This window comes from Agrilus planipennis, unplaced genomic scaffold, assembly GCF_000699045.2.
Source record: "Agrilus planipennis isolate EAB-ADULT unplaced genomic scaffold, Apla_2.0 scaffold30, whole genome shotgun sequence".
Lineage (NCBI taxonomy): Eukaryota > Metazoa > Arthropoda > Insecta > Coleoptera > Buprestidae > Agrilus > Agrilus planipennis.
In genome coordinates, this window is record NW_020438923.1 from 1,828,167 (window position 1) to 1,855,796 (window position 27,630).

Sequence of the window (27,630 nt, forward strand, 5' to 3'; positions counted from 1 at the left end):
TTCTGTGGTTCGGTTTTTTTTTTTTGTTTTTAACTTGCCCGCCCAAAGAAAGTGATCACGTTTGCGTTTACCAGGGATAACTGTGTCAAGGTGAAAATAGAAAACAACATGTTCTGTGTTAGTGTGAGTGTCTAATAAGTACATGTCTACCAGTTTGAGTGGATTGAAGGCTGATAGCCGAATCGCTAACACACATGGACGTGAACAAGTGCGAAACGAATATTAAAACATCTCCGTATTTGGGAAATCAGACTGAGACATCTTCGGGTCAAGAGTTTTCCTTAAGTATCTGAACCTTCTTCTTTTATTAGTTCGGGCTCTCGGCAGTCAAAAAACTAATAAAACCTATATGCTCCAGTAACTGGGTCAGAGAAGAATCATAAATTGATACCCTTCACGTATCTCTATCCTTTTATCTAGAGAAAGGTTTGCTTGTTACCTTTTTTTAATCGGCCAAATAGGTTGGGAAAACTGTAAATCATCATGTCATAGTGTGCATCCATTTTACGTCTTGGTAAAGCGATTGAGAATGGATTGGAATATGTGGTGGGCGCTCTTTTCGCATAAAATGAGTGAAATTTTCTTTATGAACATATAGTGAACACTCTGGCTTTCATCGTCTTCCGTATGCACAATTAAAAAGGATAACCCAAGTCCTTAGTTAAAACAGAGACCCTGGAAGGCCGTAATCCTTTCTTTTTGACGATGTATACTCAATGGAATTAAGAAAAGGACAATCCTTAAAGCCAAACAGGCATTCTTCAGAAGAAATGGCATTTTTGAAGAGCCTGAGGACCTACTTAACTATGAAAATAAGGATATTTACAGATTATAAAACCTTGTCCCCTCGTATAATAGTGTAGGTAATTGATGGAAATAATAAAAAATAATCCTCAAAACCAAATCGATGTTCTTTAGAAGAAATGGTAGGCATCTTTGAAGACGATTCAAAATAAAGATCTTGAGAGACCTAAAGACCCTTGTCCTCCGATGATACATAATAGGTACACAGGAAGAAAAAAGGATCAAGGATCTTACTAATTAAAGTAATGTCGACATTCTTTAGATAAGATATGGTGTCATTTAAGGGCCTGGCGAGCACTTAATTATGAAAATAGAGACCCTGAGAGTTGTTCACTTTTTTTTCATATCAGCTGATGATGATGGTGGTGTGGGTAGAGTGTGGCGAGTAATTTTGCGTTCGGGCTCTGCCATGTAGCAGCACAATACGTCACCGTAACGTAGTCAGTGGTGCAGGAGTTGGCGAGTTCAACGCCCGTCCTCAACAGGCCTTGTCGTGCCGAACCAGAAATAATCCACTCCGTTGCTCCTTCCTTCTCCTTGCCAACCGTCATCCGCCACCACCGTAGGTATCCCTTATTATTTATACATTGCGATTTTCGGCGTCGCGACCAGGTATTATTTATATATCGTTCATTATTAATTAAAAATCGCATTCGAAGTGGAAGGAAACAATTGGAAAAAGATGGGCGGGTCTAAATGTGGCGTATAGTTGGTTGCATACATTCTAATGACATGTTATACCCATTAAATTTCTGTTTGACGAGTACAATTGGTTACATACACATGTACATAATACGTGCCGATACCCTCAAAATCAATAAAAGGATTTTATGATTGACCTTGCTTTAATGTTTATTTTTCTTATTGTACGAAATAATTTTCTGGACCCACCCCTGTGTTTATATAAAATTGGCGTTATCTACAGCGAAATCGCAAGTTTGGGGCATCATTTTTTTTTTTCAAGCCTCTAATTAGTACACATCAAATTTTAATAACATTGCACACGTAGCAGCAGCCAACCCCTTTGCGCAAACTCGGTCACACACGATGGGGATGGAAAGCGTGAACCCCGAAGGACGTTGCGCTCTTGTATATTAGCACAAAGAAAGAAATCTAGTGCATACACTTATATATACGTGTATGTATTTATAGATACGTACCTACTCCTTTACGTGTATGGAGGTATTCCAGTTGAAGGGATTTGTGGGGTGGAAAAGAAGTAGAGGGCACGACGGTTGATTGCCCTACGGTTTCTAGGTTAAGCCTGGGGTTGAACGGCCGCAATGACCTTGCGTTTTCGCGAGAAATTTACGACGGGTGCGACAAAATCGATTTCAGTAAAAAAAAAAAGGGAGAAAGGTGAATGGATATTAAATTTGTCCTTTTCTTGTTTTTTTTTTTTAAAAGAGGGGATGAAGTTGACTTAGCATAAAAGAAAATCTACAAAAAATCCAGATTTAAGTAATTTGCTTCTGCATCTCATTGATCCACTTTTAATCCACAATTTGTCGTACTTACAAAGATAAATGATTCAGCTGAGACGTAAGTTTTTCTAACTTATCCTGGTTTTAATATTCTTCGCCGTACACTCACTTAAAAAAGGAAAAAGTCGACGCCATCTCATTCCGTTCAATTCAGTTTCCCAGTTTCAATTCGGAAGGACTAAAGAAATCAATATTAACCCCGTTTTTTCCTTTCACAAGCCAAAAACAGCTCAGCGTGCCGTTTTTATTACATTACACCTGTTATCGTAGACGGAATGAACAAAAATCGCACCTTGCTGAATAAAAACGGGTCGCAAGCTCAACGTGATATCGAAGATGGCTCCGAGTAGGTTAAATTTAGGGGTGAATGGCTTGCGACGACCTTGTCACCGAGGGGGCGGCGCAGAACCTTTAACGGACAACCAAATGATGTAGACGGAAAGGGAGAATACGAGGGTGGATTGATAAGTTTCCGGCCTAACCAAGAGATGACGCCACTAGGCCTACCTTGAGGTGACATTCTATAGTACCATCCTTGGATAGCTTGTAGCTATAGTTTCAGCCCGATCTCCTTGCTAGTGTAGGTTTGACAGCACGCTGAACAAGACGCCTCTGTGGTTTTCGTAAAAATGGAAAAGCAGGAAAATCGTGCTGTCATCAAATACTTTTATTTGAAGGGGTTAACGCCGAAGGAAATTAAAAAAGAGATGGACTCAACACTGGGGACATCCTCCCCGTCATATTCAACCGTTAAGCAGTGGGTTTCCGAGTTTAAAAAGGGTCGTGTGAGCACCTCTGATGGGCCTCGCTCAGGACGCCCCGTTGAGGTCACAACTCCAGATATGATCGAAAAAATTCATCAAATAGTGCTGGGAGACCGCAGATTGAAAGTGCGTGAGATAGCTGAGACCTGTAAGATGTCATATGAACGTGTGCAACATATTTTGCACCAACATTTGCATATGGAAAAGCTCTGTGCAAGATGGGTGCCGCGTTTGCTAACAGTCGACCAAAAATTGATTCGAAAAAACATTTCTACCGCAAATTTGTCATTGTATAAGCGTAATCCAAGCGAATTTTTGCGTCGATTCGTAACCGTTGACGAAACGTGGGTCCACCACTACACTCCTGAAACCAAAGAACAGTCTAAACAGTGGATTGGACCAGGGGAACCAACTCCAAAGAAGGCAAAAACAATTTTTTCGGCGAACAAGGTTATGGCTACTGTTTTTTGGGATGCAAGAGGTATTATATACATTGATTACCTTGCAAAGGGTAATACTATCACTGGTCAATACTACGCAGACTTATTGCAACGTTTGAGCCACGAGGTGAAAATTAAACGACCTCATCTGGCGAAGAAAAAAATCTTGTTTCATCACGATAACGCACCAGCGCACACGTCAATCGTTGCGACGGCTAAAATCAACGATCTAAAGTTTGAATTGATGCCGCACCCTCCTTACTCTCCAGACCTAGCCCCGAGTGACTATTTTCTGTTCCCTAATCTCAAAAAATGGCTTGGCGGTAAGAGATTTGCGGACAATGAAGAAGTAATCGAAGCTGTAAATGGTTATTTTGAGGAGCTTGACGAATCAGTCTATAGAGATGGCATTAATAGACTGGAACACCGCTATGAGAAATGTATCAGCCTTGGAGGAGATTATGTTGAGAAATAAAAAAAAAAAATTTTTAAAAACCTTGTTTTTCTTGGTCAGGCCGGAAACTTATCAATCCACCCTCGTATAAAGGCAACGATAATCTGTCCCAGAGGTTACTGATCGGTGGCAAGGATGAAAAACGACGAAATATTTTATATACAAATACGACTTATAGTAATAAAGACCCCGAATGTGGGGGCCCTGGACTAACACTACTTTGGGGCTTAATTAATCATTTTGTCAAAAAAATATTTTCTTTAATGATAGAAAAGTATTAGGGAAATTGTTTCTGGGCTGCAGCCCAAAATGCCCATACGTAGATTCGACTTTGAGGACATACAGTAACAAATACCCTTTGTTTATACCCAATTTTTTATTAATTACTCCCTATACTAATCAAATTCGTGATTGCAATAACCAATAAATAAAATTTAGTGCTAGCATGATTCAATTTACTCGATATCCCAGCGCATCCACCATTTATTTGGGCGACCGTGACGCATATGAGTAGTAAACATGATTCAAGCTATTTTTACCACCAATGGGTAGAAAAATGATAAAAGTCTGATAACACAACTTGTCTAAAAAATAAAATCAACAGCTATTTCTCCGAAATTGTTAAAATTTCGTAATGTTTTTTAAAAACCCATTAAAAATAACTGAATAGTGACTAAAATTTGTGGTTCCCATATTATATCAGACCGTATTTTTTATTGCACATATTCAAAATTGCCTTATACTTGATGTTGTTATTTATGATATGCGGCTTCTGTGTCGCTATTATCCTAATGATGATTTATTTTTGACAGGCCAAATTAATCGTTAATGATGAACATCATGAGAAAAGATAATTAATTTATAAATGTAACGTATTATAATCAACGAATGCGAAATGGTAATAGAAACACTTCCTTTACAAAGAAGAAATGTAGGTCATGTTCTTGTGACAAAAATTAGAATAAAGTTACACTAATAATTTCAAATGTAAGCCAAAAACAAAAAAAAATAGCACATTGAAGCAAAATATTTACGAAATTATTTATCACAACTGTTTACTAAATGTTCCGTATTTTAATTTTATTAACAGTGGTACCTAAGTTACCATGAGAGACTAAACAATCTGTAAGAAAGTGAATTTACCGTCGATTCGCTATTGACACTCGAACTTGTGGCAGTGCAAACAAAACAAATTAGCGGTAAAGCTGCAAAAAGTGGAACGAAATAATTTTATTTAGACAGTTGTTTTAAACATTAATAAGTGCGTTATTATCTAACATTAGCAAACACTGAGCTGTGATAATAGTTGTTTATGCGTACGCTGATAAATTGTGTATGTCTTTCATTACCAACGGACAAAATTTTAAGCACGTTGTTTTTATCAGTGGCAGCCCGAGTAGGTACAACACGTTGAACGATAGGGTGCGGTGAGTAAACAAATTGCTAAAATCTTAGAACTCGATATCTATTTATACATGTTTATTGCCACGAAAATAATCGATTTTACGTAATTTTATCGCCAATAACTAATATCATCTTTGAAAATACTACAAATGGCGCAGTAAACGCCATCTGTAGCACGATGCTACATTTTAGGATTACGTATGCTCCAACAAGGTCCACTTGTGTGGATATCTACTTGCTGAAAACCTAATCCTAAAATGTAGCATCGTGCTACAGATGGCGTTTACTGCGCCATTTGTAGTATTTTCTAAAACGCACTGTTAAAACAGCAGGTAAAAGTTGGTCTGTGTTCTGTCGGAGCTGTCTGCGACGCGCTGATGAGATCCAAAAAGATCGAAATCGCGATCCGCGTCTGGCAGTTTCGACATAATACAGACCACTTCGAATTAATTTAATATCATCTTTGCTCAGGCAATCTTAGCATCAAGGGCGTAGGAGTATACGTTGGGTTTTGAACACATTTAAGTGTTCATCGCTTTTTTCAATAAACATGCACGAAAACGATTTTCCCAATAATATGATCGAATCCTTCTTGGTCCATGGATTATATTAATTTATTTTCGGCAGTCCTTGTGGTCTTGTGCGCAACCTGCCACTGCTTTTTATTCTAAACTATCGCCTATTTGCGTCTACAATTTATTTTATTTCATTTTGAAGACGCACTCGTCACTAAATGAGTCACAGAATACAGCTTTAGTTTGACAGGTAAACAATTGTTAAATAGGTAAAAATAGAATTTAAAATGGGTCAAAACATCTTTTCGCGCGATTCTAAGAAAATGTGGAAATGCGAAGTGCGTTTTGTGTGTTCCGTATTCAATATCGTAGATTTGCGTGACACTATGTTCATATAAAAAAGAAAACAGTCAGCCGTGTGTTTCATGTTAATCAACTAATGTTGAGAGCTGTTTTTGAAACAATAAGGGCTCTAAGTATATCAAGTAAACACTAGCAAAGTAAGTCACTATATACATATACGTAGAAACATTATGTAAGGCCTTATTTCGGTGGTTTTTCAAAAATTTGAGAGTAAATAAAAATAAAAACTAACTACTACCATCTTGGCCTTGTTAGCAATAAATCACTACAGAAATAGAAACCGTATTTTAAAAAGAAAATTAAGTTTGTTTTTGCAAAGGTCTGGTGGTAGCCAAACGAAAACAAATTGTACCAAGTCACGCACTTTTGAAGTGATAACATTCATTATCGTTCACGCTTTAGCGTCACCATAACTAAAAACAAAATATTACAACCGCTATTATGGTTTATTTTGCAAGATACGTACTACGTGGGTCCATATTTTTAAATTGATCAAAACGTTGTTTAACTCTAACGTACAAGTGCCTCGCAGTTTGCCCAACGTATAAAGCTCATCGAATGGTTGCAGAACAACATACTTGATAAGTATAGGAGATTATGATTCTACGTTCTATTAACTGTATAGTTAGTTAAAGGTTAAACGGACGGTGGTAGTTTTCCAACTAGAACAATGACATTCTGTAGGTACTTTCATCTTCTTCGCGAATTAAACGATTGGCTTGGCTACTGTCAGTAAGTAGCATGTTAGGTCAGTTAAACTAGTAACATAGACCAGTTACAATTGGGTCAGTTTTGCGATCGAAAATTGCCCGGCTTGATGTCAAAGTACTCTACAGCGAAACTAGGTTAATTTTAGTCGCGCGATTGAAGTATACAAATACGTATACGTACACAGTTACGCTGTGCTTCCAGGAAAAAGGACCTATTCCCATTCACACGTCTGCGCTCGACGGAAAACAATCACGATTTTCGCGTTTACTTCAAATCGACCACCATCGAATGATGTGCACTGGACTGACTTTTTGAAAAAAACTACCGAGGTCTAAACAGAAAGTATGTCGACAGATATTTCTCATATAACAACTTTACGTTGTTCTTCTCCATCGGTTTATCTCGATGAACCCTCTTTGAGTCTCAGCAAAACCATCACATTCGTCAATTTTTATATTTTTATAAATCTAGCTACATCACGAACATCTTCATACTCGAAGAATTAACAAAATGTGCAACATGCGAAATTTTTGCGATGTATTCGATACGATCTTAGCAGATAGTTCCTTGCTTTCTGCAATGGATCAAAAATCAATAGCATAGGTCAGTTGTTAGGGCGTTGTGGAGGTTACAAATGCAATGAAATCGATTTTCTTTACGTAATAAACGCCAAAAAAAAAACGAAAGGAAAATATGTACACATTTATTGGATTCAGTGGAACTACAAATTGATTCCAAGGTATTGAATCGCATTATTTGAATAGTGAGATACATCATAATTTATTTTCTTTCCTATAACTTGGAGTCTTGGCTTTTTTATCAAATGGGGGCAATGGTGGTTTTATTGGCAGCTTTTTTTGCTAAACACACAGCTTGAGCTTTGACATTTCTACAGCTTTTTAGCGTAAAGTCATTCATTGGGTCCTTTGAAATCCTTTGCAAACGGAGCCTATTAAGTTGTACAAATACATAACATCTACATTGGTAAATGTACAAGGTGGTTTTCGTTATCCTTTTTTTTCTGGTATCAAAGCCGTTGATTTCTGGTGATAACTTTTTGTAAACGACTTTTGTCACAAGTCAAAATTATTACATAAATGGTTATTTTTTGATGATAAGTTTGCTGTAACTCTTTTGTAAGACTTTTTTAAAAATGAAATTTTTCTTTCTGCCGCAGGGAAATCAAATCAAAGCCTGTCTGGAAGGCCAACAGAAAACTTAATTCAGGTCCGACTGGTACGTTAAATTTTTAAAAATTCAAAATCACCATCAAACATTCGCTCTGCTTAAATCAGTCATCCCATCATTAGATCATCTAAATGTTATCCTTTTCATCGCCATAATCATCGTCATCATCAAAGTCATGTATTATTGGCATGATGCTAAAAATCATAATTGAATGTGTGGTCATGTAGTTGAGTATGCCGTTGCGATTGCTTAAGTTTAATGTTTTAATGTGCCCTTGCGGCTCTCTTAATGCTTCTCAACTAACAAAGTATTCGATTGCATATATCAATAGAATCATTATGGCATCGAGAAAACGTAAGTGTTGTGGTGGTAAATAAATGTTATTTTGTGGTTCACTTAATCCCATGGGTTAGATGTTCATTCGGAAGGGACATCCATGTCAATATTGCGGCAATCGCAGGATTTAAACAAATATGTAGTGCAATTGTACACTATACAAATAAATTAATCACTAATTATCCGAATTACACATGCAAAACAACAATAGTGTATTTGTATGTATAGATATGATATGGGTACGTATCGGCCAGTGGCGGATGGTAAATTTTGACCAAAATACTAGATGGTTTTTCAAGCGTCATCACAAGATCATCAGTTCGAAGGCTCGTTGGATAATCTTCAATCTTTCGTATTTTACATCAATCTTCGCATTTTTCTGCTTACTCTTTACTCTTGCTTCTAATATGTCTCTAACTAGCTCTTCAAATCTCAGAAGGGGTTCTATCGTATATTTCAGTTATCTAAAATTTTTAGTAGTATTGAACTGCCAATATCTTCTCCACAAAATCCGTGCATGCTGATCATTTTTAGTGCTTCATTTAGAAAAATGTGGTGTTCTTTGTCACTGTCCATTAAATTAATTAATGATAAGTAATAATTTATTTGTAAATAGGTCCATTCAACAATATGTACAATTCTGTTAATATGTTGATGATATCTAAACAATGTTCTACCTTCAGGAGAGCGATTATCCTGAAGCAATCCTCAGTTAACTAAAGTCTGAAATGCATTTTTTTAAAGATCCTCATCAGGAGTTTAAAGTGTTTATAAAAGTACGACAGATTGCTTGCGCGTAGAAAGTAGTTTGTCTTTACTGCGGAAGAATGATATGCAAATTATACTACATCCTAACGAGATACCGGTTATTTGCATGTGATATTGTATTTGTATTCTATTGCCTTTAGTGCGAGTTGAACCAGTTTCTGATTTAACTTTCCCAAATAGTATCATAGTGGTAGATGCATGGGAATTTGGTGAATGTGATGTAGTATTGCTTCATGTTATAAGATATTCCTAACATAAAATCAATTTGTCATCTTATGGAAGTCGGTAGAAATATACTTTAAGTAGATGGAATCAATTTTTATTAGGATGTCATACCACAGCTTCTAGGATTGTGGCAATGATTCTCGCAACATAATCCATACCTCCTTAGGTGGATTGTTCAGGTCAAATTCTTTAGAAATGCAGAGAAGATAGAAGAAAGTCTCCCAAACGATTTCAGAAGTATTTAAAAAGCATTTTCATGTTAGCAAGATAGTTTTTAGGATGTTTGAAATAATATTTTCGTTGAGGTCCTGCATTTATGCAGCTAGAAGGATCAGAAGTGGAGGAAGAACATATGGAGGTTCTTAAAAGGATTTCATCGGCCTTTAAGGACCATATCGTCATTTTAGGAGCGCTTCTAACGAATTCTTTGTGTAAATGCAATAGTACCTAATCGCGTTCATGGTTTTAGTCGAAAAACAACATCACATTTTGGCATTTCGCGAGAGCGTGTTTCGTTTCGCGGCTGCCAGGGCTCTGGCCCTGTCCGTTGCCACTTCCACGTCGCCGCTCGTAATAATAACCAACGTCCCTGATATAGATTGGCACTGGCAGGTCAGTATCCTTTGCCACAAATGTAGGTCATACGCTGGCGTCACTGACGTTGCCGTTGTTACCGTCGCCACCACCGTCGGCGTCGTCGTCGTCGTTTGTATGTAGCCATCTCTGTTCTGTCATTGTCGACACCGTCCAGCTTCGTAGTTCCACGCTACTCTAACGTCGTATTTTTATACGGAATCAAAAAGCAATCCGAGCAAATCGCAACTACTTATTTACATGCACATTTATATAAATGTAGATAAAATGTACAATAATAATGTAAGGATTGCGCACGCACTCTTTGTTCCGTTTCCTTCTCACATGTTGTTACGTAAAGAACTCTCAAACTGCTCGTACTGTTCCGCGTTTGCTCCATACACATACAAATGCCGATCACATGGATGCAGTTTCACTTCAGATATTATTCTGCAGGAGTACCTGTTGATAATCATTCAATAATATTTTATCGGTTACTGTCACCTTATCGGGAAGAAGGTTTCAGGAAGGGAAGAACGAGGAAAATTCTTTACATATTACAGTTGGTATTACTTTCGTTCTTTCCTTTTGATTTTCCGAATTAATTGGACGCCATTGCACGACATTCTCCGTCACTGTCCTTTGAACGGCAAGTGACTTGTGTTCGGAAAATTACCGAGATCCTACATGTGGGTAATAAATTGCGGTATTTCGCTTTGTATCTTAACAATTTATTGTATTAAGAGGAAAACCATTTATTAACGGTGCACTTCCAGAGAAAATTCGATCTCTTGCATCCTAGTCGTTCTTTCTCAAACAATAAGGGAAATTGTTGTTGCACAGGGTAGAAGAACCGAATCCTTAGCAGATTCTTTAAACCCGAACTATTTTCACCAACATTAATGACTTTTCTTAATGTGTCTTTCAATTCCCTGCGTCATCCAGAATTCTGTTCTTTTTCAAGGTGGATACTCCTTTAGTCATAATTGTTGCATAACATGGACTGAGCCATTAGTGTACATTATTTTGTTGATATCTCATTCACAATTATAATTACTTTCAGAAGTGATAACAATGTCAAACGAAATTGCCAACGCATCTTGAGAAGATTGAGTATGGATGTTGTCATGTATCGGGGTCACGACTATGTCTGTTTGAGTTCATGTTTTTTTTAGAAGTACGTAGGTAGCAGGCCAGCATTTAACTGGTAACGCCCACATGGCTTATTTACTTGAATTATATCTTTGATGAGTAATTAAGCTTTTGATATTCTGCCTTCCGACTGTTATTCAATGTTAGCAGTGCTTCCTGTTCTACAAATTTTATTTATTTTTTATAATTGCTGGCCAAACTTTCTTTGATAATGGTGAACCCATCTAATATTATTTTGTCTAAAATGCAATTCTTAGAAGCATGCCACTAGCAACAGGTTCTCCGCTAAAAACCTCTTTACTTAAGGATTCTTGATTTGCGATCTTCCTGGAGACCAGTAAGGATAAGGTTTTGCTCTGATTCATTTGAATCCTTACACGCCTTCTTAGGAAATTTCGGAGTGTCATTACTTATGGGTCCCCGTCAGCTGTCCACGGCCATTCTAGTCAACTTAATGATGTGCAAAATAAACAATTCTCAGGATTCCGTGACACTGACAATCCCGCACTGGATAATTACCTTCGTTGGCCAATGCTGCATGTGGGACGTTGACAATCCGATCTGAAGGCAGCAGCACGAAATTTGCTTATGCATTAAACCTCTTCAACAGTACCTTCTATCAAGGCTTTTGCTTAGGTAATAACAAACGTAGATAGATACAGGTACTGAAAATAGTTGCTGTTTTAATGCTAAATGCGACAACAATATCCACAAAATATTCTTGCAATTTTCGCCGGAGGTACGTAGAATCGGAAATTACTTCAGAAAAGGGTTATTAGACTGGAGTCATAAGGTCATTAAACCCATTATGCTGGGGTAACAATTCTTAAATGTATAATGTATCTAATAAATAGTAAGAATTTTATCGACATCATGATAGGTATCTACCCATATCCCCAATGCAGTTGAACAGAAAGGAAATGCCTTATGTATAAACATGTTGTGAATGGAATTACGAAAAAAAAAAGGGCAGCCGCGGTAATCGTTTGTCCCGGATTAATTATTCATTACAAACACGCGTTCGTTCGCTTGGTTGAATTTTAACTACAAAGTTGACAAACGGTGTATCTATTCGTTGTTCTGACCCAGTTTATGGAAATTATATACTCACGTAGAGTATTGGGATTCATAATTAAAATTTGTCACTGGATACTGGACAAGAATTTAAAATCCATCCTTCATCCATCAGTAAGATTTGAGGAAATCAACTGAGGATAGTAATCTCAAAAGTGACTTAAGAGTCTCCAGTGAGCATAGTAGTTTTATCGATCAAGTGTTGGTTTTGCCACGCCACTGGTAACCTTTTAAAGTACAAGACACTATATCTAACTTCCTCCCGTTGTCCTTCGCCACCGCCACCGCCTTGTATTCTAGTAGAGGACCATGCTCAAAGTACAACTGCGTTGTTGTACACAGCAACAAAACCGCGATTTCTATGCCACGTTGCCAATCACAGAAAGCTATTTTTACATTAATATCTCCTTCAAAAAAATTTACATCGAATCCCCATGTATGTCATAGTTACCCTTCCAGTTTCCAATAGATCCTTACGAAGGGCGACAGGTTTTCAAATGAAGACGGTGCCTGTTACATCAGTCTATAGTTAAATATTGCGGTTGGTTGTGAGAATCCGGCGTGTGTGTACGGTTTGTAAGGGCAAAGAGGAGGATTTTCGTGATCTACTGTAAAATGTGTCGCGTAGGCAACGTTGCTCGCGAATCATCTAGTAGTCTATTGCATTTGCAGATAACCTAGCTAAAAATCGTAGAGCGCAAATAGCTATTCGCGAAGGAAGGCCGCAACCTTTTCCCCACTATTCTAATCGGCCGGACCAATAGGCGCATGCGATCGTAGAAATAATCGACGGCGATTGGTCGACCACAGAAGATCTCGCACCGCACGACCTTACAATTCGATTTCAATGGGAACGTTCGCGCAACATAGCAATGACCTGCATCTAGGTCGGAACCCGCTCTATGTTGCAACATTCCATTAGCGACCGCTAAAGCGCGAACCGTTCGTATTTGAATACGTGTAAGCGTATTTTGCATGCGTGTTAACCGTGTGTGTGTTTTATATTTGTATGCTGCCCTCCTAATTCACAACCAAATAACATTAAGTCACACATATATCCATGTACGCACACATGTCTGCGATATTATATCATGTAAATAAGCTTATGATAATGTATTTTGCATAAGAACAAATGTGAAAGCCTACAAACGAATTTATCGATTTATTTAGCAGTACCTAGCTTAGAAGACATGAAAAAATTGCCCGAGATCTATGGAAGCTTTAAGGAGCTTGATACTAAGGCGAAAACATGAGAATTTCAGGTGTATCGATGAAAATGCGGGGTTGCATGTTTATAATTATCTCCCCTGGTTACTGCACGAAACTGCGTTGAAAACGTTAGAGTTTCAGGTGCATAAATGAGAAATATACAGAAAATGCGGTGTTGCATGTTTATAATTATCTCCCCTGGTTAGTTCTCGAAACTACGTTGAAAACATTAGAGTTTCAGGTGCATACATGAGAGATATACAGAAAACGCGGCGTTGCTCGATAATAATTTTCCGCACACATAAAATTTGGTTAACTAGGAAGGGAAAACAACAATTATGCTCGTCCCTCAAAGTAGCGATATAGTGTTTTGAACCCGTGTCCTTTGTCGTTAATAGCGACTGACGAAATTCCATCAGGCTGAAGGTTTTGTTCGTTAAACTATACTGCTACACACACGCACACAAAATGTGTGTGTTCCATGTACGTACACAGATAATATATATGTAATGACTATTAGATACACGCACAAACACGCACAAAACGCAAACAATTTGATCTTGTTTGTTAATCGAAAATAGTCGACATGATTTCGTCCTCGCAGCCAAGCGAAGGTAACAATTTTTTGCCGCAATTATCAAACATATGCAAGGCTATAGGAGTTGATTAAGACTTAAAAATATGGCATTAATGACAGAAACATCCGATAAGAAACTGGAAAAGATCGCATTTTTTTTGACTGTGCACGCTAAAATACTACTTTTACTACTCTTCTTTATTGCTGGTCCTAGTTCATGTCATCTATTTTTAATCTGCCTGGCCACAAAATTCATTGCAAATTTTGTCACATCAACACAGTACAATCAGTTTCAAAATACTTATTTCATGGTTCTCTGAATATGAGTAACAATAATGTATCCCAGACATGATGTGATAGTGACCTTTCTTAACAGATTTTTTGATAATGTGTAAAATTGCATGGCAAATACTTCTCTTACGTTGAGTGCCTAATTTTGTTTTCGTTTTAGGACTGATAAGAATTATCAATTATACTGTAGTCGTTTCAGAGAAAAACGATAAACATATAAACTACTTTACAAAAACGGTCGTTTTTTTTTGTATATTATTAGGAACGTGTATGTCTGTTCGAATGAAATATTTGGCTTCTGTCATTTTCATTTAATTCCTAGTAAATAACGTCGAAAACTGATAACACATGCGCGAGTTATATAGGGCATGGCTTTTTCTGAGAAAACTTCCACAAATATTTCAACTGGTACAACTTGGCAAAATAGTGATTTCCAACACCGTCAAAAACTGGAACAGGAAAGTTACAAGTATAAGGTCCAAAAGTCTGTAGAATCCTGAGTTACTCTGAAGATATGATGCTTATTTCTATTTCGATATTATTTCCATTAAGTACTAATAACTTATTAATTTTCGAATGAGAAAGACAACTATACTGATCCACCCTTATATATCATAAGGGAATAAGTCGCATCGTCTCCTAAGATCGTAAACAATAGTCATCAATAGTTTCGATCCCATTTTCAAGCTATCTAGACTCAGTTCCTCATTTTATTGGAAGATATTACAATCCAATCGATTATAAAAATCAATTTTTAAAGGTGCTGTAGGTACTTATGTGTATGTATGGCAGAGTTGTAAAAATTTGAACCTGATATCTAATAATGACAAGTACGCAATACAAAACTGCTGGTTTTGTTTTTCTTTTTGATTTCGTCAACGACGGTCGACCCCGACCTAGAAACCACAGCGAATAAACAGCTCAAAAAAAAAAGCGAATGTCAACGCGTTTAAATTCAGTTTTCATACTCGTTTGCAGGTTTGTGTCTGTGTCCTGTTGGTGTATCTCGGAGAGCGATAAAAATTTCGCGAACGCAATCAATGTCGTTACAACATTAATAATAATAACGGCTGCAGCAACAATTACGATACCTTACTGGGCGTATATAATAAAACAATTTAGAAAGACAGAAGAAAAAGTGTGATTTAAGTAAATCGTAGTCATGCACCTGTTGTTGTACTTTTACTTTTGTATCACAACCCTTTGCGCTACTTATGCAGCTGTATTTAAAGGAAAGTATGATTCATTACTTTCCACCTCCTATCTCATTGTACTTACATGAGAGCGTATTATTAGTAGATGATCTTCGATCCGAATCCGGCAATTATACTTTTCAATTCCGGTTTCGGGGTTTAGGGAATCCTGTAGCGATTTTATGTCTGCTATTCAAGCGTAAGTCTTGTTGAAGAGGGATGAGGTCGCAGGATGCTTAATAATGACCTAAGAAAAGCGGGGTCTCGTAAAAGGATATATCGGTTTCGACGAACGTTAGACTGATCTTTTATAATCTTGCCGAATTTTGCTTGCCCTCAGTTCTCTATTTGGACGGCCTCTTTTTCGTCAATTATCAGTTTTGTTCTAAAAACGTTGTCACAACAATTCAAGTGCACCATGTACAGTGCCGAACATAAATACAAGACTGCCATATCGCTTAATAATCTTCAGGATACAAGAATCGTTTGTGATTGTAGAAAAATCCAGGAAGCAAAGCAATGATTAACAGCTAATCGATGGTTCTTCATGTTCGTCCTAATAGAAAGTGAAATTTATTGTTACCGCATATTTTTTGAAAGGAATGACGCTTCTCATGTGTAGTCGGTCTATTCGTTGTGCAAATTTCACACATTCAGTTTTTTTGTTTGTCGATTCAACAAGTGCGAAACGACAAGCCATTATATTATACACATTGGAAAGCCATTCAAAAAAGAACAATGTGCCTTGGTCTAAAATATTTTAGCATGTCTATATGCACTTAAAAGTCTGTCTAATACGTTTCAGAAAAGTGTGCCAGAGTCTCTCTCGAGTCGTTTCCATGGGTCCGAACCTGGCAGAGATCGCGCTTTGGGATGGATTTCGACATTAGTGGTTGACAATGAACGTAAAAAATTGTTCGCAATATACACACATACATACACAATTACGTAGTTATACATAGACGTGTGTCTAAGTTGAAATATTTGTCCTCTAAATCCGATCGTTCACCTCTACTTTCTCTTTCTAGCCTTTGTCGATTTGAAGCGTTACTCAAATCTGGTACTGCGTCCTTTTCATGTACGAACCATTACAACAGAATTCGCTATTGCCACGTTGACCTTCCTTGGCACTGCTTCTCCAATTGTCAAACCGTTATTAAACGATATCGATAACGTTATTGGTATTTGTAATACATTTTTGATTCGTATTTCGCGATAAGGTTGTTCGTTAGTTTTAATAAAGTCGATAAAATTGATTGTGGATCATCACAAAATCTTTGTACTTGTGAGTAGGTTCGTATTTTCAGCGTGCAGCCAGCTCAACATTAAAAACTCCATTTCCATGAACGAGGTGAAGTCAAGCACGCTATTTTATCAGAGCCAGACGTAATTTCCACAAACGAGGTTGAAAAATTGGACATGCACAAATATTCTGATAAAAACGATAAATTCAGGGACTGTTTTCATGTATAGGTACTTCTATTCTGTCATAATCTGATTGATACAATTCTATATATTGTACAGTGTGTATTATAGCTTATTATTATCAAATCTTCGCCCAGAAACCGAAGCAGTCGTCCTTAGTATCAACGAGTTAAGAGTGTTTTCAACTGAATTCTGATTGAATAACAATTCGGAAGATGGTATTTGAATAATACCGAGAGACTGACTGAGTAACTGACTCTCTTATTAAGCAGCAGAGGACAATAATGCCAGTTTTATAATAATTGTGTCGCGACACTTTCAACCTTACGACGAATGTAACACTAGGCCAGGACGGTGATGTGGAGGATAACGGTTCGATGACCGCATCTCATACTGCTTGTTGTAGGTACCAAACCGCGGCTGATTGCCTAGGCAAAGGTAAACTTTCAATTTTACCATCATGCCAATAGCTAATAGATATAGCCAGGCTCGCTGGCTCGCTGGCTCGGGCCGCGACCGTACTACCACGGCACTGGCCCGACGAATGTAGGCTAACTTTCTCTTTTCCGTGGAAGTGAAACTAGCATTTGATTTTTTCGCACATAGCGAACGCTCAGGTGAATAACCTGCGAGTGTTGCTGTGGCGTTACGTAACGCTCTCGACAACAATAATAACAACCGACGCCCCCCCACCCCCCCATTTTAAACGAACCGACAGATCGCCATCACGATCGTGGTGGCGATTTCTGATCCGATGCTGGCCTTCCTCCTGTCGATGTGGTGGCTGCCGCAACACGTTGTTGTTGCCGAAGTATTACAACACACAATCCTACACGTACACGAACACACACAAGACGACGTCCACCGCAATCAATGTTAAGGTGGCACGCCTAAACGACGTATTACACGACATCAAAGGACAATGCCAAAATTTATAGGGCTGTTTGACCTACTAAACCAAGTTGTGTACCTTGCGTGTCCATTGGGGAACCTGACACCATCGATATATTACAGGGATGATAAGATTCCTTCTTTTTGGAATGAAATAGGAAGACAAATGGTAAAGGATTTCGTGGCCAGTTGGTGAACTGATGCTATCCTAATTCGGTTCACTATAGGCAGTCGTCGGTTGGAATTGCTTCCTGAATTTCACATCCAGCAACGGAGATGGGAGGACCTCTGAAGAAGCTCACCACTCGTGTTAGCGAAACGTTAGGAAGCATCTGTCTGTGGACCCGAATCAAGACAGCATCATAAAAAGCTCTGGTTAACCTTTGTCAAATCATAAATGTTTCAACACATAATTCGCACATAAATTATCGTATTATTGTGTGCTTGCACATCATCCTTCTGTAAACTAACAGCTAAAGTGTAAAATGTACCCGGAAATTGACTTTTTTGTCGCGAGAACACATACAAATTAACAGGAAGAAGGAAACAGTTTTTTGGGACGGCTCATTTGTTTGAGAAAAAAAGTTGGCATTAGAAAGGAAACGTTTTATTTTGACAGTTAAAGGTGTAGGTATGTTGCTGGTGGAGAGGTAGTGCCTAGTCATGTAATCAAACGATTCGCCAGATGAGTAAAAGTTTCCAGTTACTTAACTGCGGTCTCGCGGCTAATCCTTCATCGTTCATGTCACGCCGTTACGATGTGATGTCCAAACGTAACGTTAATTTCACTAGCGATTCCGTTACGCAACGAGCAGAGACAGTCCGGTAGGTCGGTCGGTCGGTCGGTGAACGTCCGAACCAGGGGCAAATCGCAGGCCAAATGGCGGTATTGCAACTTTATAACGTGCACTTTCTCTCCTTTTATGACCGTACAGGAGGCAGTAGGACGCATCAGGCGACATGTGAATATTCCCATCATGCACATACACAACATCATAATAACTATGCACGTTATTTGGCAAGAGGTTAAGATCACCGCGTGGCATCATCGTCGTCGTTGGTTGTTCGAAATGCAATTGTTGCCGCTTATTAACAGGGTCACAGTGTCAGCGATCTTTTACGGAGCACGAGCGGGAAGTAAAATTATGTGCATATATTTTAACAAGGTGGCCAACCGTTGCATGCAAGTTATGTTGGAATGCCGCATGTGGCAGGGTCTTCTGGAAAAAAATATTTTCACTCTGGTTATGTTTCATCACCAAAAACTGGTAGATGTGTGAAATCTGTAGTAGTCATGCACCTGTAAGGTTTTGGTGCTTACATCCCTTTCTGATTGTAGCTACATTAAATGCTGATAGATACATGTCTACATAAATCTGTGATGTTAGAGTAATGTCCTCTATAGGACTAGCTAATGCATAAAGGATAAAAAATTGCCTTCTTGTCCATTAACCTGGATCCTTGTTAATAGTGTAGTAGTTCTTCACCCATTACAGTCTTCTATACAATGAAATGATCACAAAATGTCCACATTTTGTACTGAGGTAGTAGAATATGTTTCTCGCTGCTCCCAGTTTAATTACTTACTCACTGTTACATCTAGCATCAGATTGATAGTTTCGTAACCTAACTGCGAGAAACAATCGGACAATTTCCTCTGCCTATGGCAATTCTTATATCAAACTCACATTATTTTGGCTTATATTCCCATCTATTGTAGGTACAAAAGTTTAATTGAGAAAAGTTAAAGGTCACTGCGGTCAAAGGAGACCGGGGATCCGTATCCATGATTAAAATTCCGTCAGTTCTAATTTTAACGTTGGTAGTTACTCAGTTTGATTAAACAGGTGTTTTTGTTATCCCTGTTGACTTTGAAAGTTCAAGGATGGTACTGTACTATGTATATTCCCCGCAGGACTTTTTATAGTTCCCCATGATGATAAATGCATACGTGTTTAATCCGTATCGTGTTGCGCTGGTCGGGATTCTGTTCAATTTCAAATCAACGTGAATTGGAATTTACATAAACTAATCAAACAACTGGGAAAAAAATCAAGTGCATTCATAAATGTATGCATTTACATCATCATGCACAGCGTGACACGGAGACAAATCGACATGGTGTCCAATTATGATAACAAAAGTGGCGAATTTCAAGGATTTCGTCGGAAATTGATAATAATGCATCGTTTTTGTTTGCAAAAGTTACAGCAGGGTTTCATTTTGCAAACGAGGCCGATTGTGTATGACTGCATATAATTGGGAGCAAATATTTTCCGCATATTTTTGTGATCGTCACATTATCCACAATATTCGAGTTAGAGGCCAATTGATTAGTACTTATTCCTGCTTTATATACATAGAATTTCTTCATCCAGTAAGGTGATCTAGTCTAGAATTTAGAGTATAACTCGGTTAGTTTCATTCACTACCTGCCTATGCTCTAGTCTAAGTTTTTCTGGAGTTTTTTGGAGCTTTTAAGTAATTAATATCCCCCAAATAATCTTCTACTTTTATTCCGTCTCCTGTATCTCCTCAATCAACTACCACGACTCATAAAAGGTGATAGAAGAACGCATTCTGCCGCCCTACAACTTTGTTTAGGAGTGTAAGTCCTTTAAATCCTTGAACTGATCGAGAGGACATTGTGTTTTGTTAGAATAAACTGCATTTTTAATTACGAATCGTTCTTTCTGCGAGTTGTTTACCACATCATGCAAATAGGTCACAGTATTTCTGTGATCCTCCGCAAAAGTATTAATGAGGAACATATTTTGGGGCAAGGACACACGTGGACAGTAGTCAGAAATGAAATTGTGGCAATCCTTCAGAACTATTGTTCGTGTTCAATTACTAATATTTGTTACCATTCTCTCTCTCTTTCCCTTGTGTTTACAAATTAGTGTCTTCTTTTCATCCGCGTGCAATTTCAGTCATAATATGATTTTGATCATTTGGTTCATAACGTAAATATTTACATCTATCGGAATTTATTTTAACGTATACATATATGCCAGTTATAGCACAATGTCTTAATGTAGTTAAAAATACAGCGACAGTGACTCTTGGAATATCGAAATCGAACGTCAATAATGATATAGGTACTTATTCGACGAAAAAAATCACTTTTGAACGGAATAAATCAATACCTAGGTATACTAATAAGTACTTCGGTAATGGACAGGTATTTTAATAACTGTATAATGTATCGATGGTAAAAATCAATTTGTTACAAGCTTCAATGCGTAATAAACAACTTTATGTCTTGACGCAATTGACGATACGTATAGTATGCCAATATAGTATTCTTTTTGTATTATAAAGTACGTACGCATATAGTTTTAGGTGTTCGAAATCTAGCAGTTCGTATAACTATCTTTAAAGTCTGTCTGCTATATCACAGCTAAAATAATATCGTGTCTTGACCCAGCGTTAACATTTCCTCATGCAAAGAGCTAAGGTCAGAGCGCGTCATACAGCTAATAATTTTAAATACCTATTCTGTGCAACTTTTCTAATTCACGCATTAGGTTCATACTTTAGTATTCTAGTCGTGCAATAGTTCACTTCACATGCGGATTTATTTTAACTACAGGAAGAGGAAAAGCTTTTTCCTAAATCCTTGTCTGGAATATCAACTGTTGCTCAAAATTGATAAGGCACTGCAAAGTATTAGGTAACTTTTCTTTTCTTTTTGGCAATAAATATTTGATCATTTGACAAATATTTTAAATTAGCAACGAAGGTCTCCTGGAAATTTAATTTGAAATCTTCTTCATGTTTCTCAAAAACTGTTTTCCAATTCGTGTTGCAAACTTGTCATTGTAATTACCCACGCGTTTCCTTCTAGAGCAGTACGTCGCATTTCATTATGATCCCCGGATCCACCCCATTACGTAAAGACCCGGTTTTCTCGTTGGTCCTTGAACCGAAGCCCCGTTGTACTGAGGCCGATAAACTTTGCAGCTGCATAAGGTGCATGCTTTACAGTTTTCCCTTCCGATTTAGGTCAGCACACATTGATTTTCTAGGTTGTTGCTCTCAATCCGCCTAGCGGGTGCACACACTGTGTCCGATTTTCAACGACGCGTTTTCCCTCCCTTCTTCACCTTCCACTATGGTTTTCCCATGACACGTGCATATTGTTGATAATGCTTAACCGTTTTTACATTTTACCTGTTCTCATCAAATTGCATCTCGAAACGCGCACGCTCATCGGCGGGCGAATACATTTGACCTTTCGAAAAATAGTAATAATAACAGTAAGAGATGCTTAATAATAATTTCCTCGAGTCTTCAAGGTGCCTCAAGAAAGTAGCGAGAATGAAGAGCTTTCATAAGATTCTCGTTACGTAATCGATGGTATTCATTACGGCAGAAAGTGCTATAAGTATACATATTAATGTTATTGATTATGATACATAGATCCATCCTTTATAAGAACGTACAATGATGATTTCTGAGGTGACCTTAGTGTTTAATATTTGATGGAGTAAAAAAGGTTGGAGATATCTTCATGAAGCCTAAGAAATTTAGAGGTTTAGGGACAACTTTTGGAAATGAGTGTAATAATTTGTTTTCAGGATCATAGCTGTTTTGGACTTTAGGAGAGAAAGTAATTTCTTTTCTTGTATGGAGAAGACTGGACATGTTCACGTCATTCTTCAGTAGAATTTTTAAAGGAATTTTGACATTGTATTGAAGTAGATTATATTCGCCATAAACAGCAACATTAATACAGCAGAGAGCAGTGGTAGTAATACGACAGAACGTCGTTTTCTATTTTTCATCACCCACATGTACCTACAACTATATTAGAAAGTAGTATAAAAAAGACCTCGGGAGTTCAATGAACGTTGCTATTTATACGCTATTTTGAAACCTATTACGTGGTTCTACGCCTGCGGCAGCTTGTTTTTCATCTAATTGTTTTTGCGCGAACAAAACCTTGTTTTTGCCCGAAGTCCCCGATCGACCGACGAAAAATCGAACGAGAGATTGGCTCGTTCATTTTTTTTCTTTATCGCGACATTCGATCTCATTCGTAATGCAACCAAATTCACAATAGTCAAAATTCAAAACGTTTCCTTCCTACATGATTCTGTTTTTCTGACACGCCGACAGACGCAAAAAAACGTAGAAAAATGGGTAACGTTAAAAATCGATCGTTATAGATCAATCAAATACTCAATAATAGTTACTAGAATATCACAGGCAATTCATCGAATCAGTTTGGCACTGTAAGCAAAATTAAAATTGCAACCGTTCTATTAGAGGAAGTAGTAGCTCTTTGAGATTTTGAGGTCCTCCAGTGTTCTAGTCAATTGTAGACTGTAATTTTCCATCGTTTTATGTGATTTTGATACGAGGACGTATGAAGCCATAAAAATATAGCTTATCCGCTATCGTTCTCGATAAAATCAAAACGACTTTAGCATCATAGACAACTGTTGCATTGTTTACATATATGAGTATTTGACTTGACCTACATTAGCAGAAAAATCTGTGCACCGGGGGTGAACTGTTTATTTTCTATTATGTTCTCTCTGTCTCCGTCACTCTTAGCAATAAATAGCGTAATATTCTTAGAAAATGCATTTTGATGAGACTATTTACGAACGCTGCAGTATTTGGATTCCAGTAAACACATTGATATGTAGGAACGTAATCAAAATCGTTCGTGAACATATTGTGTTGCAGTGTCAGGTTTCTCAAAGAGAGGTCCATGCCATCTCTGTATTTCCAATTTCATCGATCAGATATGCTAAATTCTTTAGATCAATGTGAATCTTCTTACAGAGTCCTTATCCCCAACGTTACTTGTTTCTTCTTTTCTTCACATGAGATGCACTTATTATGATTTCTGATAGACATTGGACAGCTCCAGTCGCCAAAGGTATTTATTAGCAAATTGTGATTAGCATTACAAGAGCGTTATTATAGCGTTGTGTGGTTGCGCAAGCGGTTAGTTTCAAGATTGTTCCACTCGTTGAGAGTTACTGGGTAAAATGAGGTTGCAGGAAGAGATTGCATAAGACGTAGTGGCACTACGTCTCTCTCTTGCCATAGTATGGCCCGATGTAAGGCTCCGATGAATTATTATGTAAGGAAACATTTAGCACTTCGATTATAAATAACGATTCGCATACGTATAAGTACATACACGGATATCTAATAGTAATTAACGCTCTTTGTACATAAGTACGTGTAATATCTATGTGTTTATGTATGTTCGTTTGCCTTTTTTTGATAAACATGTCGCCTTTCGAATGATTTTGCGTTTGCAGGTGACTAGTAGGTCATGGACGACTCAGGTGAAGAACAGTGGAAAAATTAATCGTACAAACTATGAGCTATGCATATTAGCTATAGCAAATCAAATTTTGCACATTACATACTTTAAGGTTACAGCATAAGGAACCTGTAGCGGGGATAGATTTGTAATTGACTGTATCTTCTTTTAGGATTCTTGGGAAACATTTTAAACCGGATGTGAGGATGATCCTCGGGCTTGCTTTCTAGATTTCATTTTAGGTTTAAAATACATTGATATTGTATGGCATAGGGTTTAGGGGAAATGTTTGGAAATGAGTAGTATAACTTGGCTTCAGGAGAATGTTCTTTTCTCATATTCTGTGTAAATGTGGAGATGTCCACATGACTTTTCTCAGAAGATCCGGAGATTTCTCAGAGTATTCAAAGATCTTTCAAACGGATTTCTCAGAAGATCTAGAGATTTCTCGGAGTATTCAAAGATCTTTCAAACGGATTTCTCAGAAGATCTAGAGATTTCTCAGGGTATTCAAATATCTTTCAAACGGATTTCTCAGGAGATCTAGAGATTTCTCAGNATAATGTATCTAATAAATAGTAAGAATTTTATCGACATCATGATAGGTATCTACCCATATCCCCAATGCAGTTGAACAGAAAGGAAATGCCTTATGTATAAACATGTTGTGAATGGAATTACGAAAAAAAAAAGGGCAGCCGCGGTAATCGTTTGTCCCGGATTAATTATTCATTACAAACACGCGTTCGTTCGCTTGGTTGAATTTTAACTACAAAGTTGACAAACGGTGTATCTATTCGTTGTTCTGACCCAGTTTATGGAAATTATATACTCACGTAGAGTATTGGGATTCATAATTAAAATTTGTCACTGGATACTGGACAAGAATTTAAAATCCATCCTTCATCCATCAGTAAGATTTGAGGAAATCAACTGAGGATAGTAATCTCAAAAGTGACTTAAGAGTCTCCAGTGAGCATAGTAGTTTTATCGATCAAGTGTTGGTTTTGCCACGCCACTGGTAACCTTTTAAAGTACAAGACACTATATCTAACTTCCTCCCGTTGTCCTTCGCCACCGCCACCGCCTTGTATTCTAGTAGAGGACCATGCTCAAAGTACAACTGCGTTGTTGTACACAGCAACAAAACCGCGATTTCTATGCCACGTTGCCAATCACAGAAAGCTATTTTTACATTAATATCTCCTTCAAAAAAATTTACATCGAATCCCCATGTATGTCATAGTTACCCTTCCAGTTTCCAATAGATCCTTACGAAGGGCGACAGGTTTTCAAATGAAGACGGTGCCTGTTACATCAGTCTATAGTTAAATATTGCGGTTGGTTGTGAGAATCCGGCGTGTGTGTACGGTTTGTAAGGGCAAAGAGGAGGATTTTCGTGATCTACTGTAAAATGTGTCGCGTAGGCAACGTTGCTCGCGAATCATCTAGTAGTCTATTGCATTTGCAGATAACCTAGCTAAAAATCGTAGAGCGCAAATAGCTATTCGCGAAGGAAGGCCGCAACCTTTTCCCCACTATTCTAATCGGCCGGACCAATAGGCGCATGCGATCGTAGAAATAATCGACGGCGATTGGTCGACCACAGAAGATCTCGCACCGCACGACCTTACAATTCGATTTCAATGGGAACGTTCGCGCAACATAGCAATGACCTGCATCTAGGTCGGAACCCGCTCTATGTTGCAACATTCCATTAGCGACCGCTAAAGCGCGAACCGTTCGTATTTGAATACGTGTAAGCGTATTTTGCATGCGTGTTAACCGTGTGTGTGTTTTATATTTGTATGCTGCCCTCCTAATTCACAACCAAATAACATTAAGTCACACATATATCCATGTACGCACACATGTCTGCGATATTATATCATGTAAATAAGCTTATGATAATGTATTTTGCATAAGAACAAATGTGAAAGCCTACAAACGAATTTATCGATTTATTTAGCAGTACCTAGCTTAGAAGACATGAAAAAATTGCCCGAGATCTATGGAAGCTTTAAGGAGCTTGATACTAAGGCGAAAACATGAGAATTTCAGGTGTATCGATGAAAATGCGGGGTTGCATGTTTATAATTATCTCCCCTGGTTACTGCACGAAACTGCGTTGAAAACGTTAGAGTTTCAGGTGCATAAATGAGAAATATACAGAAAATGCGGTGTTGCATGTTTATAATTATCTCCCCTGGTTACTGCTTGAAACTGCGTTGAAAACGTTAGAGTTTCAGGTGCATAAATGAGAAATATACAGAAAATGCGGTGTTGCATGTTTATAATTATCTCCCCTGGTTACTGCTTGAAACTGCGTTGAAAACGTTAGAGTTTCAGGTGCATAAATGAGAAATATACAGAAAATGCGGTGTTGCATGTTTATAATTATCTCCCCTGGTTACTGCTTGAAACTGCGTTGAAAACGTTAGAGTTTCAGGTGCATAAATGAGAAATATACAGAAAATGCGGTGTTGCATGTTTATAATTATCTCCCCTGGTTAGTGCTTGAAACTGCGTTGAAAACGTTAGAGTTTCAGGTGCATAAATGAGAAATATACAGAAAATGCGGTGTTGCATGTTTATAATTATCTCCCCTGGTTACTGCTTGAAACTGCGTTGAAAACGTTAGAGTTTCAGGTGCATAAATGAGAAATATACAGAAAATGCGGTGTTGCATGTTTATAATTATCTCCCCTGGTTACTGCTTGAAACTGCGTTGAAAACGTTAGAGTTTCAGGTGCATAAATGAGAAATATACAGAAAATGCGGTGTTGCATGTTTATAATTATCTCCCCTGGTTAGTGCTTGAAACTGCGTTGAAAACGTTAGAGTTTCAGGTGCATAAATGAGAAATATACAGAAAATGCGGTGTTGCATGTTTATAATTATCTCCCCTGGTTACTGCTTGAAACTGCGTTGAAAACGTTAGAGTTTCAGGTGCATAAATGAGAAATATACAGAAAATGCGGTGTTGCATGTTTATAATTATCTCCCCTGGTTACTGCTTGAAACTGCGTTGAAAACGTTAGAGTTTCAGGTGCATAAATGAGAAATATACAGAAAATGCGGTGTTGCATGTTTATAATTATCTCCCCTGGTTAGTGCTTGAAACTGCGTTGAAAACGTTAGAGTTTCAGGTGCATAAATGAGAAATATACAGAAAATGCGGTGTTGCATGTTTATAATTATCTCCCCTGGTTACTGCTTGAAACTGCGTTGAAAACGTTAGAGTTTCAGGTGCATAAATGAGAAATATACAGAAAATGCGGTGTTGCATGTTTATAATTATCTCCCCTGGTTACTGCTTGAAACTGCGTTGAAAACGTTAGAGTTTCAGGTGCATAAATGAGAAATATACAGAAAATGCGGTGTTGCATGTTTATAATTATCTCCCCTGGTTAGTGCTTGAAACTGCGTTGAAAACGTTAGAGTTTCAGGTGCATAAATGAGAAATATACAGAAAATGCGGTGTTGCATGTTTATAA

At 37.8% G+C, this 27,630-nt stretch overlaps 1 protein-coding gene across 4 annotated transcripts in view; it reads left to right on the forward strand.

Annotated features, from left to right (window-relative positions):
- LOC108732345 (hormone receptor 4) overlaps nt 1-27,630 on the forward strand; it is a 62,882-nt gene that overhangs the window by 11,007 nt on the left and 24,245 nt on the right. Inside the window, exons 1-2 of one of the 4 annotated variants that reach the window (XM_018463093.1) lie at nt 5,037-5,373; nt 8,117-8,175. The exons of 1 other annotated variant lie outside the window; for it this stretch is intronic. In XM_018463093.1, the coding sequence (XP_018318595.1) occupies nt 5,282-5,373; nt 8,117-8,175 (151 nt within the window). In that variant the 5' untranslated portion in view covers nt 5,037-5,281. Of the gene's footprint in view, nt 1-5,036; nt 5,374-8,116; nt 8,176-27,630 lie in introns of those variants that run through there. 2 more of the 4 variants (XM_018463094.1, XM_018463097.1) reach the window with 2 other exon arrangements.